This window comes from Scomber scombrus, chromosome 22 (assembly GCF_963691925.1).
Source record: "Scomber scombrus chromosome 22, fScoSco1.1, whole genome shotgun sequence".
Lineage (NCBI taxonomy): Eukaryota > Metazoa > Chordata > Actinopteri > Scombriformes > Scombridae > Scomber > Scomber scombrus.
Window position 1 is genome coordinate 13,502,981 of NC_084991.1, and position 16,829 is coordinate 13,519,809.

General features: G+C 43.9%; 1 protein-coding gene across 2 annotated transcripts in view; it reads right to left on the bottom strand.

The window, feature by feature from the left end:
- Positions 1–3,593: 3,593 nt before the first annotated feature.
- dgki (diacylglycerol kinase, iota) overlaps positions 3,594–16,829 on the bottom strand; it is a 94,223-nt gene continuing 80,987 nt past the window's right edge. For both annotated transcript variants that reach the window (XM_062443406.1, XM_062443407.1), the window contains 4 exons: positions 15,337–15,457; positions 14,534–14,570; positions 14,324–14,423; positions 3,594–4,145 (listed from right to left, as the gene is read on the bottom strand). In XM_062443406.1, coding sequence (XP_062299390.1) covers positions 4,035–4,145; positions 14,324–14,423; positions 14,534–14,570; positions 15,337–15,457 — 369 coding nt within the window. In that variant the 3' untranslated portion in view covers positions 3,594–4,034. The remainder of the gene's footprint in view (positions 4,146–14,323; positions 14,424–14,533; positions 14,571–15,336; positions 15,458–16,829) is intronic.

The following is a 16,829-nucleotide window of genomic DNA, read 5'->3' on the forward strand; positions in this document are numbered from 1 at the left end:
TCATCGTTAAAGGGGATGTAACATGCTTTTTGTGATTTTCTGTTATTTTTATACAGTTATAAATATGAGAAAAGTTCGAAATGTCTAAAGAAAACCTAAAAAGTCAGACTTCAACCTGCTCTGAACTCTTAGTTTTTAAAGTTTCCTCTCATTCCTTCCTCATCGAACTGATATTGTTTAAAGGGGAGTTTTTCTCTTATTCAAATCATATATGTATTGTTTTACATGGTGTACAAATCTGATATAAATCTTTGTAAGCATTTTAACAGGAAATCATGCAAATTATATTCCAGAAGAGTCTAAGAATAGAAATATAATCCTAGAAATGTGCACAATACGTCCTATTTAAACATGTAGCTGGACCAGAACTCAGTTAGCTTAGCCTGGCTCTGTCTAAAGGGAACAAATGTGGCCAACCAGCAGCTGTAACGCTCACTAATTACCACGTTAAATCTGAGGAGTAAAAACAACAATTTGCTGTTTTACGAGGGGGTTAACTGTCAGATTATGTCTTGAAAATGAAACAAAAAAGTAGCCTTGCTTTGTGACGGCTGCATTTTCAAATGAACTTTATCAGAATTTAAGGGGAAAAAAATCCCCCAAATACTTTAAGTGTGATGAGCAATAACTCCTAAATGTGTCTTTGATGAATTCCTACAAATCTTTGTCGGCATTTTCAACTGGAAATCATGGAAATATATTCCAGTAATTTGGTGGTTTGTTCAATCTGAGGAGTAAAAACAACAATTTGCTGTTTTACGAGAGGGTTGAGGGTCAGATTGTGAATAATGAGCAACGACTCATAAATAAGTAGATAGTAGGAATTCCTACAAATCGTTTTTAGGGCGTTTTTTTATTTTCTTTTAGGTATTTGACAAAGAAGAAGAGCACGAAAACAGGAAGGACTTCTACGATGACTCCAGCTAAGAAAAATTCTCAATGTACTCCCCCTCCACATCCAGCTGGGAGGGGCAGATCTCATCGGGTTATATCAAAACAAACCTTGCAGGGTTAAAAAAAAAAGAAAAGACAAACCCCCCCCAAAAACAGTTCATACATGCACACAAAAGAAAAAAAAACAACAACATAAAATAACAAGACAATCATCTTATACCCAACCAGCACTGAAGTAAAATTGCACATTCAATACTCCTCGGTGCTAAATGGTCGACTATGTTAAAAAACATTAATGTAATGTAAACGATTAATAGAGAAATGCAAAAAGACGTCATCTATTCATATTGCATTGAATATGGCTCAGATTTTTTCTTTCTTCTTGGATAAAATGCTGCAAACACACACACCCACACGCACACACTACTGTAACATTATGTACACGCTGCACAGAGGGCAGAATAAAGAGCGTTTTCTTCTCTGCTTCAGTCTCTTTTTCGTTGCAGTTGTACTCGCTTCTCTTTTTCAAATTTGATATGGAATGAAGGATATCACACACACACACACACACACTTTTACACCAGTCTCTCACACACACACACACACACACACACACACACACACACACACACACACACACACACACACACACACACACACACACACACACACACACACACACACACACACACACACACACACACAAAAAGTTGCATGTGAAAAGCTTTGTCGGGTCAGGAGTACCAGATACACACGATACCACTGTGAAAAGTTAAAATATGACTTTGGCAGCTGGAGAATCAGATTGTTTAAAAAATGAACTGATGATGCTTTAAACGTCTTACACACTCTGGTCTGTCTGATGTAATCAACCGGCCACACTTTATAAACGCTCGCTAACACCTGCGGTTGAATTAATGTGTTGGTTTTCCTCAGATACTAAATTCAGATCAGGTCCGGTCTCTGTCATCCACCCCTGATATGATGGATATGACTTCTTTACACATTTACAACAAAAGCTAGTTTGGATTATAAGTTTAAAGTTTTATTCTGGTGCTCTTCATTAGATTCATTTATTTTACTGCCCCCTCACGTCTTCCTTTGTTTTACCAATAATCCAACTCCAAAAAGATACTTAATTAACTGTCATAAATGACCAAAAAAGACAAATAGTCACATTTAAGAAGCTGAAATCAGTGATATTTTCTGGTTATTCCACTAATTTTTTTAAGTTCTAGTAGAAATAGGGTTTGGTGATGATTCAATAGTATAATTTCAGACTTTAAGAAGAGCCTCTAAGAAAAAGATTATTAAAAAAAGACACACCTGGCATCCAAAAATCTGGAAATCTTGAAAATAACTGCATATTTCTACAGGCCTGGCTGCATTACATTTGCTATAATTTTATATTTTTGAACTTTAAACACTACATTTAACATTAAGACCCTTCAAACCTGCAGACCAAATGCTGCAACATGTTTTATGATGAAGTTTAAAGAAGGAGAAGGGGGAGGAAGAGGTTGTTTCTGGTGGTTCCTAACCGGTTTGGTTTAAAACTAGACTTTCAGGTCAGTCTTGCTCTTAGAGACTGGGGATTAATCCGTCAGGTTTTGAAGTAAAACTGGTTGGAAACAAAGAGAGAGTTTAAAAAAAGCCCCCAAAAAACAAACAAGCAAACAAAGAAAGACTTGAGGTTCATATCAGAGACGTTTGAGGAAGAGAGCACCATTTCCTGTCAGGGGTTTTCTTGTATAAGAGGTGTTAGATTGTAAACAGCTGTCTTGTCGGGGGGGGGGGGGGCAGTTTGACCAAAACAGTGACATTCTTTAGAAAGATGAATAAGACGCGAGTCGGCAACCAAATAGAGGAAAATCCCAATATAATTTGTCTCATGTTTTTCATATTTTATACCTTTAATCATCTTGGGACCCCCCTCAGGTTAGGAACCACAGGTTAGGAACCACAGGAATAAGACCCCCCCCCCTTCAGTATCAGATCAGCTGTGTCTGCGCCACATTAAAAAACAAACACTTAAATACCTCCCTGTACAATCTGGTATTGTAAATTATTTTAATTCTCTAACGTTTAAATATACCCTGTCATAGTTTCGTGATAGTTTTGGTATTTAAAAAAAAATCTTTGTATGTGTAGTTTTTGAAAGGTGCTTTTACTTCTTTCACTCCTAACGTGTAACTTAAACTAAAAGCAGTAATCGGAGCCCTTCATTGACTCGGTGACGGAGACGCAGAATGAAACAATGTGATTTAAGTCTTATTGTAACATAATTTAGTGTTAAAGCAAAAATAAAATATATATACTGTATATATATTATCAGTTTTGGAGATTTGGGATGTTAAAAAGCAACTAATGTGACAAAAAGCTGCGGTCGTTACATAAACTGCGGACTGTAAGTGACACTACATCAGCGTAATGTCTTTGGCACACAGGTTTTTAAATATATTCAACACGTCCATCAGTTCTGAAAATGAGACTTTTAGGTTATTTTAACTATTTTCACACTGCAGAAGAAGTCTACCCTCTCTTTATGTGTGTTTTTTCTTTTTTTTTTAAAAATATGATCTGTGATCCAAATAAATCCTTTACAAGATGAGAGAGAGAGGAGAGAGAGAGAGAGAGAGAGAGAGAGAGAGAGAGAGAGAGAGAGGGAGAGAGGGAGAGAGGGAGAGGGAGAGAGAGAGAGAGAGAGAGAGAGAGAGAGAGAGAGTTTTTTTCGGCTGGTCAAAGTGCACTTGCATCCTGAACCGTTATACTGTACAATCAATCACTCAAATCCATCAATCAGTACAACCAATAAATAGAATATGAATAAATAAATACAAATAAATAGTTTTGACCATTAAAACATTTTTTTTCTTCTCTCCACTGCGGTGCTTTTTGTGAAGCTGAAGCAGTTCACTCCTGGTGCGGTTTCGTCTTGATTCATCTCCTAAATCCAGACTCTGATCTTTTTCTTTTTTTGTTTCTTTACACTTTTCTCTCTCTTGGCGTCTTCTCCACTACGAGTGTGTATGCAGAGTCCAGAGAGACAGAGAGAGTGAGCGAGTGTGTGTGTGTGTGTGTGTGTGTGTGTGAATGTATGTGTGTGTGTGTGTGTGTGTGTGTGTGTGTGTGTGTGTGGTTCAGACAGCCGTTTCCAAGTCCTCGTGGGTGGCAGAAGATTTGTGTTGTTGGGTGTTCAGGTAGGCGGTCAGCTCAGAGTCTCCGTCCGCTAGCTGCACCGCCGTCTTCCCCTGTTGGACACACACACACACACAAACACACGTTAATGCCATTCTTCTGACTGTGAGATGTAATTAAGGGTCACAAGTAAAGTGCCTGTCATTACTGTAAATGGAAGTGAATAAAATACACAGACAGTTATTTTAAAATGAACCCATTAGCCACAAATTACAGCCTTTGAAGATGCCCTCGGGAGTTTCAATGAGACACATCCTCCACATTTTAGGTTTATATTTATATTCTTAGGCTGCACTGGAATATCTTTGCATAATTTCCAGTGAAAAATGCAGACAAAGATTCGTAGGAATTCATCAAAGACACATTTAGGAGTTATTGCTCATCACTTTTTCCTCAAATCTTGATGAAGTTTCTTTGAAAATGCAGCCGTCACACAGTGAGGCTACTTTTTTTTCCACTTTCAAGACATAACCTGACACTTGACCCCCCTTTAAAACAACAAGTGGTTGTTCTTACTCCTCGGATTTAACAAACCAGATTTAACGTGTTAATTAGTGAGCGTTACAGCTGCTGGTTGGCCACTTTTGTTCACTTTAGACAGAGCCAGGCTAAGCTAACTGAGTTCTGGTCCAGCTACATGTTTAAATTTTGTATACGTATTGTGCATATTTTTAGGTTTGAGCAATCACTCATAAATAAGTAGATAGTAGGAGCTCCTCAAAGACATTTAGACATTGAGGAATTCCTGCAATTCTTTCTAGATGCTGCAAGGTATTCGACAAAGCAGAGGAGCACAAAAAGAAGAAGGACCTCTACGATGACTCAAAACAAAACCTTGCAGGGTTTAAAAAAAAAATAATGTTGTTCACTTTAGACAGAGTCAGGCTAAGCAACTGATCTCTGGTCCAGTTACATATATGACGTATATTCTGGGGCTCTACTGGGATATATTTGCATGATTTATAGTTCAAAGCTTTTATTTATCTTATACTTGTCCTTTATGCAGCCCCTCAGTCAGTTCAGCTTTGGTCTGAAAAAGGATGTTTTAGCTCCTTTCTCTCCTGATGAGCCCACTGGTTAACTTCTGCCAGCTCTGGCAGTAGTAAGAGGATTTTTACTCATTTCTTGCTCTTCACTCAAAATGTCAACAATGTTGGAGCCCAAATCAGAAGCCGAAATATGAGAGTGAACAACATTAATAACAAAGGCTACAGATCAGCTACAAATTTGCAATCTGTAAAACAAGATAACATCCTCTCTCTTCAGACTCTTGATTTGAATAAGGGAAAAACCCTTTGAATGAGGTCATTTTGATGAGGAAGGAAGGAGAGGAACTTAAAAAACTTAGCTGTCAGAGCAGGTTGAAGTCTGACTTTTAAAGTTTTTTCTTAAGAAGTTTTGGAGCATTGCCCATGTTTAATGTAGACATCCGACATTGTAACTGTACAAAAATAACAGAAAATCACAAAAAGCGTGTTATGTCCACTTTAATGACGAGGATATTAGAGCAGCATCAATCTACTGGACCAAAAAACAGAACAAATATCTGTCAAAATGTCTAATTTTGACAGACGGGGTCACACATTTTAATTTTGATAGCTGTGTTTTTCGTCGACCTGTCAGATCCTGTCACTCTAGACCAGGGGTCACCGACTTTAGACAGAGCCAGGCTAAACTAACTGAGCTCTGGTCCAGCTACATGTTTAAACGGGATGTACCGTGCACATTTTCAGGTTTATATTTATATTCTGGGGATGTATTGGAATATATATTTGCATGATTTATAGTTAAAAACTCCTTATTTATCTCATACTGGCTCTTATGCAGCCAGCCTGATTGTCTTGTTATTTTTTTTTATTTTGTGTGCATGTATGAACTGTTTTCGGGCTTTTTAACCCTGCGAGGTTTGTTTTCATATAACCTGATAAAATGTGCCCTCCTAGCTGGATGTGTGGGTGCATTGAGCATTTTTGTTAACTGGAGTCATCGTAGATATCCTTCCTGTTTTCGTGTTTCTCTGCTTTGTCAAATACGTGGATACGCCCTAGAAAGATTTGTGGTTTTATATTTATATTCTAGGGCTCTACTTGAATATCTTTACATGATTTCCAGTTAAAAACTCCTTATTTATCTCATACTGGCTCTTTTGCAGCGCATCAGTTCAGCCTCTCCATGAAGCTTCTCCATTCAGATTGGTCAATAGCAGCAGGATTTAACTTCTTTTTCTTTCCTTACTCCCAATTTTAGACTTTAGACATTTGTGCATGTTTGAGCCCAAATCTGATCTAAATTATGTGAGTGAATAACACAGACTGCATCACAAAGAGGAAGTAGAAAACGTGTGGGTGAGTGTTTTTTTACTTGAGAACTTGATCCTCTCATCTACATTATATCAAAATATAATCCATTTGATTCAGTTTTTAACCATTTGGACAGTTGATATTGAAGTGAAGAGGCAGAGGAAATGGGGAGAGATAGAAACATGACATGTAACACAAGTCTCCAGCCTGAGTCGAACCAGGGGCATTCCAGTTATGTGACTTATCCAGTTTGTGGCTCATGATTGCTACTATTACAGGTTATTAATGATCTCTGTGTTGTCCTGGTGGTTTAATGGGTCGAACATGAACGTAATGTCTGAAACTTGTGACTACATTTATGTAGAAGATCAACACATGAGGTGACTCTTGTTGCTTTTTTTTTTTAAACTATGAAGTGCTGCCTTCTTTCCTGACTTTCACCTGGAGAGTACAGACATGTAGGAAAGTTATTTGTGGTTTAAATCCAGCCTGACTCTGTCTAGCAAATAAATACAAAACTGCCCCTCCAGCATGACATGCAACATAGTCTCCAGCCAGAGTCAGTTCAGGGATATTCCAGTTATGTGACTTGTGCTGTAAACTTTGTGATGCTCCTAAATGTAGTTTTCTATCTACAACAGCTCTGAAATATGTTCATTAATGGTGTCTGGGTTGTCCTGATGGTTTAAGGGGTTTAAGATGAATGTGGCTCTTTGCAGTAACACAGTAAAAAATATGGCTCTTAGTCTCTGACTGGTTGGCCACCCCTGGTTTAGAGGGAATAATGTGTCAGTAATTAGCTGGAAGTTGGTTTTATCGAGGGACGCCCCGGCCTCTACCTGCAACCCACACGCGCTGTGTTTCTTCTCTGAGGAGCTCCTACTATCGACTTATTTATGATTTATTGCTCATCATACATAATCTGACACTTAACCCCCTCGTAAAACAGCAAATTGTTGTTTTAGGCTACAGAATAGACAACGAATCAGACGCCATCACAAAGAGGAAGTAGAAAACTCCTTGTGTGTTTTTTTTACTTGAAAACAAGAACTTCATCTACATTTTATCAAAATATAATCAATATTATTCAGTTTTTAACCATTTGAACAGTTGATATTGAAGTGAAGAGGCAGAAGAAATGGGGAGAGACGGAAACATGACATGTAACACAAGTGTCCAGTCAGAATCAGATCAGGGGCATTCCAGTTATGTGACTTGTGCTGTAAACTCTGTGCTGCTCCTAAATGTAGTTTTCAATCTACAACAGCATCTACATCATATTATGGGTTGTCCTGATGGTTTAGGGGGACTAAGATGAATATTGTATATGAACATTGTGTCTAAATGAATATAGAAGACCAACACATGAGGTGTTCCTGACTTTCTTCTAGAGATTACAGACATACAGGAAATGTGTTTGTGGTTTAAATCCAGCCTGACTCTCTCTACTCTACATTTCCTCTCACTCTGTTACTAGCAAATAAATGCAAAACTGCCCCTCCAGCATGACATGCAACATAGTCTCCAGTCAGAGTCAGGTCAGGGATATTCTAGTTATGTGACTTGTAAACTTTGTTGCTCCTAAATGTAGTTCTCTTTCATAATATTTCGTTCGATGTCTCACTATGGGATGCACGCCTCGCTGCAGCCCTCAGAAGCATTTATCTCATTACGCCAATCCTGATTGGCTGGTGAACGTGTCCGTCCGCCACAGGTAGTCCCACCTACCTTAAATAGCTCCACGGCACCACCCTCATTCAAACACCTCTTCTCACTCGGAGCATATCTCGCGTCCAGGGCTAGCTAGCTTAACTGTCCATAGACGGATCTTATTTAGCTTCTGTCGCTGGGCGCTACTAGCTTAGGACATTTTTTCTGCTTCGTCGGTCACACCAGATCGAACTCAGTGCTTTCCTGCCCTCCACGGCTTGGTCAGCACTGCTCTTGACGCCCCACCACGGCTACTCGAGCACCGGGCATTAGCACACCAGCTAATTCTCGGCTTCTTCACGGTTAGCACACCAGCTAACTGCCTCGGCTCCCTGCCTGCACACCAGCTCGCACGGAATGGAGGCTAAAACCCCTCACACCAGAGGGCACGGAGACTCCGGAGCCAGACTCTGTCGCTGCGGGAATAAGATATCGAGCATGGATCCACACCAGGTCTGCTCGTGCTGTCTTGGGCTGGAACACGCCCTGGCGGCTATCGAGGTCCCCGGCTCGTGTCAACACTGTGCGGTGTTCACCATCAAGAGTCTCCGCAGACGACTAGCCCGCCAGGCTAGCCTGTCTGGACATGACCCCTATCTCTCTTCCGACGGCGCCGCCGTCGAGGGCGGAGAGGAGGTGGGGGTCGCTGCGGTGGCGACACCGGAGGCTAGCGCCAGCTGGGGCTCCCAGCTCGTGCTAGCCGCGGTTCCCCCGCTGGAAGAAGACGTCCTGGATTTGGACTATGGGGAAGATGATGATGGCGCCTTGGATCTCCTCATATCAGAGGATGAAGAAGAGGATGACATCTTCATCACGCCGGCTCGGGCTGCAAAGCCCGCGGCTTCCGTCGACTCTCGGGATGGAGACGAGAGTAGCACACCAGCTTCTCCCTCCCCCAGCTCGGACATGCTCGACGTGTGCAAACGCGCTGCTGCCCGGCTGGGCATCCCCTGGCCCGCTGTCGTAGCTGAGACCACCAGATCACGCTACGAGGGGAAGAAATTGCCCTTGGCCAAGAGCGCGACGAAGCAACTTCTCCCCGTCTTCCCGGAGCTGCTGGAGGAGGTGGCGCGCTCATGGAGAGACCGCCCCTACAGCAGCCGGAGCCCGGTTCCCCGTCCCTCGACTGTGAGGCGATGGAGAGCCTGGGTCTGCTCCGCATGCCTCCGATAGAGCCACTTGTTGCAGCTCACCTTCACCCCCAGCTGTCAGCGGTGTCCTCCCGGAGCCCCAGCCTGCCGTCCAAGTCCGACCGTTTTCAGTCAGCCCTGACTGAGAAAGCGTACAAGGCGGCGGCGCTCTCGGCCAGAGCGCTCAATGTCCTCTCGCTGCTCACGGCTTACCAGGCTGAGTTGTGCGAGGATGTTGTGCAAACTCAGGACTCAGCTGCGTGGGAGGAGATACCGGTCATCACCGACCTGTGTCTCCGTGTCCAACGCTGCGCGGTCCAGGCCACGGGAAGAGCGATGGGGACCATGGTTCTGCAGGAGCGAGCGCGGTGGCTCAACCTCGCCAGCCTGTCAGACAGAGAGAAGGACGACGTCCTGGACATGCCCATTGTCCCGGAGGGGATTTTTGGTTCCGCCCTAGCATCGATGCAACAACGGTGTGAAGCCAAAAAGAAGGAAGACGAAGCTCTCAAGCTCTGCCTCCCTCGCAAGCCCCCAGCTCCCTCTCCACCTGCGCAGCGTAAATCCTTCGCGCAGGCTGCTTCCCAAGTTTCGCAGTTCAAAATACCGAAACATCCGAAGCCTCAGCCCGCCCCGCCGCCCGTGCCCGGTCGGCCCGGCTGGTTCAAGAAGCCCTCGGCCCCAGCTACAGCTCTGCCGGCACAGCCCGCGCAAGCTACCAGCCACCAGGCCAGGAAGAAAAAGAGAGCGGCCTGACCGCCCCTCTCGTCACCGGTGATGCAGCTGGAAGTTCCCCGTTCTCCAGCTCCACCTGTTTGGCTTCCGAGCGTGCACTCCGGGGCCCCCCACGCCCCCATCTCCCGGCTGCCACGGACCGTGCCAGAGCAGACCGGGAGAGACGGACATCTGACGGCAGAGGGTTCAGCGGTTGCCCCTCTCCCATGTCCACAAGCACGCACACACACACAAGTTTTCATAAAGAAAATAAAATGTGTCCCGCTGTCGCATCCGGGCCGAGTGCCGAGGGCGCAGCTAATAAAAGCCAAAACTGTAAAAATAAACAGCGCAGTGGCGGCACCTGCTGTCCCACCCCCGGGGAAAGCCGCGGCTTTTCCCGGGGTGAGGGCAGTGAGGTCCCCGTCACTGCGTTGTCCTCCCGGGCCAAAGTGCACAGCACCGCCCAGAGGCCATGTCAGTTTTCCACCACGAGAGGGCGCCACCGCACCGCGGTTGGGACCTCTCATGGTGGAAGAGCTGCAGCGCGTCTCACCTCTCTGCCGCAGGTGGCAGAGGTGGGCTGCGCTCGCAGCTTCGCCCTGGGTGTTGAAGGCGATTTTGAGGGGTTACAGGCTGCAGTTTGCCGCTGTTCCCCCTTGATTCGCCGGCATAATACACTCCCAGGCTCAGGGAGAGTCAGCTCGTGTTTTGCAAGAGGAAATCCTCTCACTGTTAAACAAAGGAGCAATCTGTGTCGTTCCTCCCGCACAGTGTCAGAGCGGTTTTTACTCCAGGTACTTTCTGGTCCCAAAACGGGGGGGGAGTGGTATTCGCCCTATTCTCACACGGCACCTATTAGACCTGGGTTTTGTGATAAACGCGGAAAAGAGCATGCTGTGCCCGACACAGGACATAATCTTTCTGGGATTATCCCTGGACTCGGTGATTTTCACGGCGTGCCTCTCGGCGGAGCGAGTGAGAGCTTTCAGAGCATGTCTCGCGCTTTTCCATCCAGGCAAATCTGTTCAATTCAGATTGTGTCTTCGATTACTCGGACTGATGGCGTCAGCCATTCTCGTGGTTCGTCTCGGTCGCCTCCACATGAGGGAATTCCAGCTCTGGGTGGCCTCATGCGGGCTGGATCCCGTGCGTCATGGCGCACGGAGAGTGTTGGTTACGCCGGGGTGCGTCAGGGCACTGCGCCACTGGCGAGCCCCGTCGTTTCTGACCCGCGGGGTGCCCATGGGCTCTGTCCTGTCCAGGAAGGTGGTCACTACGGACGCCAGCCTGACAGGGTGGGGCGGAATTCACGAGGGCCGGTCAGTGAGGGGCCGCTGGAGTGTGGACCTCCAGCGGTCTCACATAAATTTTCTGGAACTTTCAGCGGTGTTCCTCTCCCTGAAACACTTCCTTCTGTCTCTCATGGGCCATCATGTCCTGGTGAGGACGGACAATACGACGACGGTAGCGTACTTCAACCGCCAAGGGGGGTTGCGCTCTCGTCAGTTGCACATGCTGGCACGCAGACTGATCCTGTGGAGCTGCGGTCGTCTCCTCTCCCTGAGGGCGACGCACGTCCCGGGAGCCCTGAACACGGGCGCGGACCTGTTGTCCAGGGGCGCGCCGCTATACGGGGAGTGGACTCTGCACCCAGAGATTGTGGAACAGATATGGGCCCGTTATGGTCGGGCCGCGGTGGATCTGTTCGCGTCAAGAGGAAACGCGCAGTGCGCGCTGTTTTACTCTCTGCGCAACCTGGATGCTCCCCTCGGCATAGACGCACTAGCGCACGTCTGGCCGCACGAGCTTCTTTACGCGTTCCCTCCCCTGGCCCTGATACCCCCCACTCTGTCCAGAGTGAGGGACCACGGCCACGCGCTGATTCTGATAGCTCCGCATTGGCCTGCAATGCATTGGCTGGCGGAGATATATCGGTTGCTGTGCGCGCAACCTTGGCAGCTCCCGCTGCGCAGGGACCTGTTATCACAGGGGGGGGGGACGGTTTTCCAGCGGCACCCAGAACGCCTGGCGCTGTGGGTTTGGCCCCTGAGTGGTTCAATTTGTCAGCTGTGGGACTCCCACAGCGTGTGATTTCCACTATACAAAGTGCTCGAGCCTCTTCCACTAGGTCTCTGTATGACTGTAAGTGGAGAGTGTTTGAGGACTGGTGTCACAGAAATGGCCACGTTCCTTTTCAGTGTCCAGTGGGTGTGATATTGTCATTCTTACAGGACCTGATTGACAAACAAAAAGCCTTCTCCACAGTTAAAGTGTACTTGGCAGCTATAGCCGCCTGTCACGTGGGGTTTGGGAAACAAACAGCGAGCCAGCACCCGCTGGTTTGCCGTTTTATGAAGGGAGCGCGCAGGCTTCTCCCCGTGTCCAGACCGCTGGTGCCACCATGGGATCTGGCTGTGGTTCTGGAGGGGCTCAAGGGTCCTCCTTTTGAGCCGCTGGGGGGAGCAGGCTTGAAACACCTGTCTCTCAAGACAGTGTTGTTACTGGCTCTGGCTTCGGCTAAACGGGTTAGTGACATCCATGCGCTTTCGGTGCATCCATCATGCACTCAGCTTTTCTCGGGGGATGTGAGGATGATTTTGAAGCCCAACCCGGCCTTTGTGCCTAAGGTAGTGGGCTCATGTTCTCCTATTGACCTTGTGGCCTTTGCTGCCTCGCCTGGAGAGCAGCGGTCACATGCGTTATGTCCAGTCCGTGCGGTGCGCACTTACATGGACAGGACTAAGGGTTTCAGGAGGAGCGATCAGCTGTTTGTCTCCTGGGCTAATCCTCATAAGGGGAAACCTGTCGCAAAGCAGCGCCTGTCCCACTGGGTCGTGGAGGCGATTGCTTTGGCTTATACGAGTCAGGGTTTGCAGACACCTGCGGGTCTGCGGGCGCACTCGACTCGGGGCTTGGCCGCATCCTGGGCCTTATTCAGGGGAGTTTCTGTTCAGGACATCTGTGCTGCAGCGAGTTGGTCCTCGCCTCTCACTTTTGTCCGTTTTTATATGCTGGACGTCTCCGCTCCGTGCGTGGCACGCGCGGTTTTGCTGTCCTGATTGGAACAGAGTACCTTTTCCCTGTGGGTTGGTGGACGCTCGATAAGCTTGTCTGGCAATACGGGAGCAACCATATCCCATAGTGAGACATCGAACGAAATATTATGAAAGAGAACTTTAGGTTATTTACATAACCCCGGTTCTCTGAGTAATATGAGTGAGATGTCTCACCAGACTACCCTTCTTGCTTGGGCGAGTGAGAAGAGGTGCTTATCTTGAATGAGGGTGGTGCCGTCCGCATGAGCTATTTAAGGTAGGTGGGACTACCTGTGGCGGACGGACACGTTCACCAGCCAATCAGGATTGGCGTAATGAGATAAATGCTTCTGAGGGCTGCAGCGAGGCGTGCATCCCATAGTGAGACATCTCACTCATATTACTCAGAGAACCGGGGTTATGTAAATAACCTAAAGTTTTCAATCTACAACAGCTCTGAAATACGTACATATAAATATACATATAAATGCTAAGTAAGTGACTATGTTCACACAAAGCGGCTCATGATTGCTATCACTATAGTTCTTTAATGGTTTATGGGTTGTCCTGTTGGTTTAGGGGGTCTGAGATAATTAACATGTGTGAAAATTGTGACTCAATTGATAGATAGATAGATAGATAGATAGATAGATAGATAGATAGATAGATAGATAGATAGATAGATAGATAGATAGATGTAAACTTTATTGATCCCCTAGGGGAAATTTAGGGTCCAGCAACTTAATATACAAAGACATCAAAGAACAATATACTAAAAATTAAATACTAAAAAATACTAAAAAACTAAATATAAAAACAACAAGGTCTGTGGTTGAGGCTGTGTGATAAAGTGCAAAAATAAAAATAAAAATAAAAATAAAAATAAAAATATACAATTTAAAGTGAATTTAGTCCAGGCTGTGGGGGTCCTTTTATTGCCAGATTGTAAAGTTGTATGGCCCCCATTGGTGATTCTTTTTGCTTTTTTTTAAACTATGCTTCACTATAATGCCTGACTGTCTTTTGGAGATTACAGTCATGTAAGAAAGTTGTTTGTGGTTTAAATCCAGCCTGATTCTCTCTACTTTAAATGCAAAAATGTCCCCAAAATACTTTAAGTAATGATCGTGAGCACTTTCTTTTGTCTTTGGCTGAAAAGGGTAACAGAATGGTGAGTAAATTTGTGGTCCACCAAAGAAAACCTTTCCATATGGCAGTTTTATGAGCTGTCGGTGGCATCATTCCTGGGAAAACTAAAATTCCCAAGCTGAGCATGGTCCTGACACATAATGTCTCATGATCAGATGGATTAACTGGAAATGGATGTGTCAGTAATTACCTGGAAATTGGTTTTATCGAGAGACGCCCCGGCCTCTACCAGCAACCGACACACGCTGTGTTTCTTCTCTGAGGCAGCTTTGTGCAAGGCAGTGTCTCCTCTGCACGCACACACACAGAAACATAATGGAGATCAGATAAGATGTGTGAACATTGACCACACAGATGTTAAAACAGAAAGGAGGTTGGCATTAAGAATTAAACCTCATACTTCTCTCTGTCAGCTAAATCCAGAAGCACTTTGGAGCCTGAGGAGAAGAAACAAACACTTTAATACTCAAATTTAAATTTAAGTATGAGGTGTGGATATTTTTAAATCCAAGTTAAAAAACATTTCTCTTTTCATGTGCTTATGATTGAGCTCTTGTAAAGCACTTTAAATGTTACTCTTTCATTTGCACTGTTCTTTTAATAATTTTAAAGCAAATCATTATTTTATGCTGCACTCTCATAGTTTAGGCTCTATTTCAGTCTAGCTTTATAGTTTTCTTTCTATCTTTATATTTTTCTGTACTTTGTTTTCTTTTTATTATAATTGGGTTTTCTTGTTTTTAATTGTATGTTTTTAATATTTCCCCTGTTTACCGTTTAATATTTTGTTTTTATGCAAAGCACATTGATAATAAAGCTGTTTTGTCTTGTCAGTCGTGTAAGGTAGGTAAATTACTGTCTGATTATCTTTATCAAAAACAACATGAATTTGTTTGGCTGCACTTTAAACAAATACACCAGCTGCTGTTCAGTCTGTGTTTTGTCTTTCTGACAGAGTGACTGCTCTGTTAATTGATAAAACATCCAACAAACACACCAGACTGCTTTATTTGTTAACAGCAGGATGGAAAAAGTAAGTGCCGCCCTCACAATATCACCACATAAACCAGGACTGCAATCTTCTAATAACAACTTTAAACATTGTTGAAGTTTAGAAGACGATATAAAATAGATTAATGGTAATAAATGTGATTTATTGATGTTAAAATGCAACGTATCACTCACACATCTCCACATGCTCACCCTGTTGCAGTATGTAGCTGACCACCTCTGTGTGTCCGTTGTGTGCGGCTTTATGCAACGCCGAACAACCTCCAGAGTCTCTGACCAGCAAGCTGACGCCTCGACGCACGCACTCCGTCATCTGGAGATCCACACACACACACACACACACACACACACACACACACACACACACACACACACACACACACACACACACACACACACACACACACACACACACACACACACACACACACACACACACACACACACACACAAACAATCAAAAGTTTCAATTGAACTGAAGTTGCATTATAAAAAGCAAGAGGAAGCTTTCTTTAATAGCTCCGGGGTCAATAAAGGTTAAAACAGAAGCAGGAGTGTTTATATGACTAATACATTACTAATTGAGTCTTCTCTAAGTTTTATTGTGGGGTTTCACTGATGACACACCTATAAATTAAACTCCATGCTGATGTGATGCTTTTGTTGGAGGATTTTCTTTTTTGTAGATTATTTCCTCTTTTACTAAAACAATCACCTCTCTTCCCTTACTTCCCCACTTGCCTTTAGAACTCATTTTCACAGGAAGAGGTAGTTCGTATTTGATTTTTAGAAAGCTAAGATATTAAGAGGAGGCTGCTGTTTCCCTACATTGTTCCCTAACATGTTTTTGTCAGTTGTTGAACTTTATTATGACCTCTGCTAAGTGCTGTTTGATGTGAAACTAGTAATAATGACAGGAAATGTACACACTACCGTAGACTTAAAACGCCGCCTCTTCTCACATGATCGATCAATATCTTCCGGCTGAAATGAACACTTCCTTTCTAATGTAGTCATTTCAGCTTCCACTAGGGCTGCATAAAAGATTATTTGAAACTGATAACTTACTTTAATGATTAATAGATTCATGCTTAGTCTAAACAATACTCCACATTTATGAATATATATATAAATATATATAAATATATATATATATATATATATAAATATATATTTATATTTTTCTGTACTTTGTTTTTATTTTTTTATTATTAGTGAGGGGGTTTTGTTTTTAATTGTATGTTTTAAGGTTTCCATGTTATTACTATTATTTGGTTTTATTTTTATTTTTTAAATTGCATGTTTTTTGTTTCCAGTTCTTACTGTTAAATGTTTGTTTTATGTAAAGCACATTGAGTTGCCATTGTGTATGAAATGCGCTATATAAATAAAGCTGCCTTGTCTTGCCTTGCCTTATTTTGTTTACCTCATGCTTCCCCGACAGAAATGTTGATGTGAACCTTTGCTTGGAGCAGCAGCAGCTACAGTAACTTCCTCTTACTAACAGGAATAATGATAATAATAGTATTAGGTAGTGGGCAACTGTTGACTGTAAATGAAACTTTCTGTATGCTTTGTGAGTGACGTATTATATATATATATATATATATATATATATAAATATATATATAGTACAGCGTACAGACATTTAAAAGCTTTTCTAACTCTTGACTAATGAAGTTGAA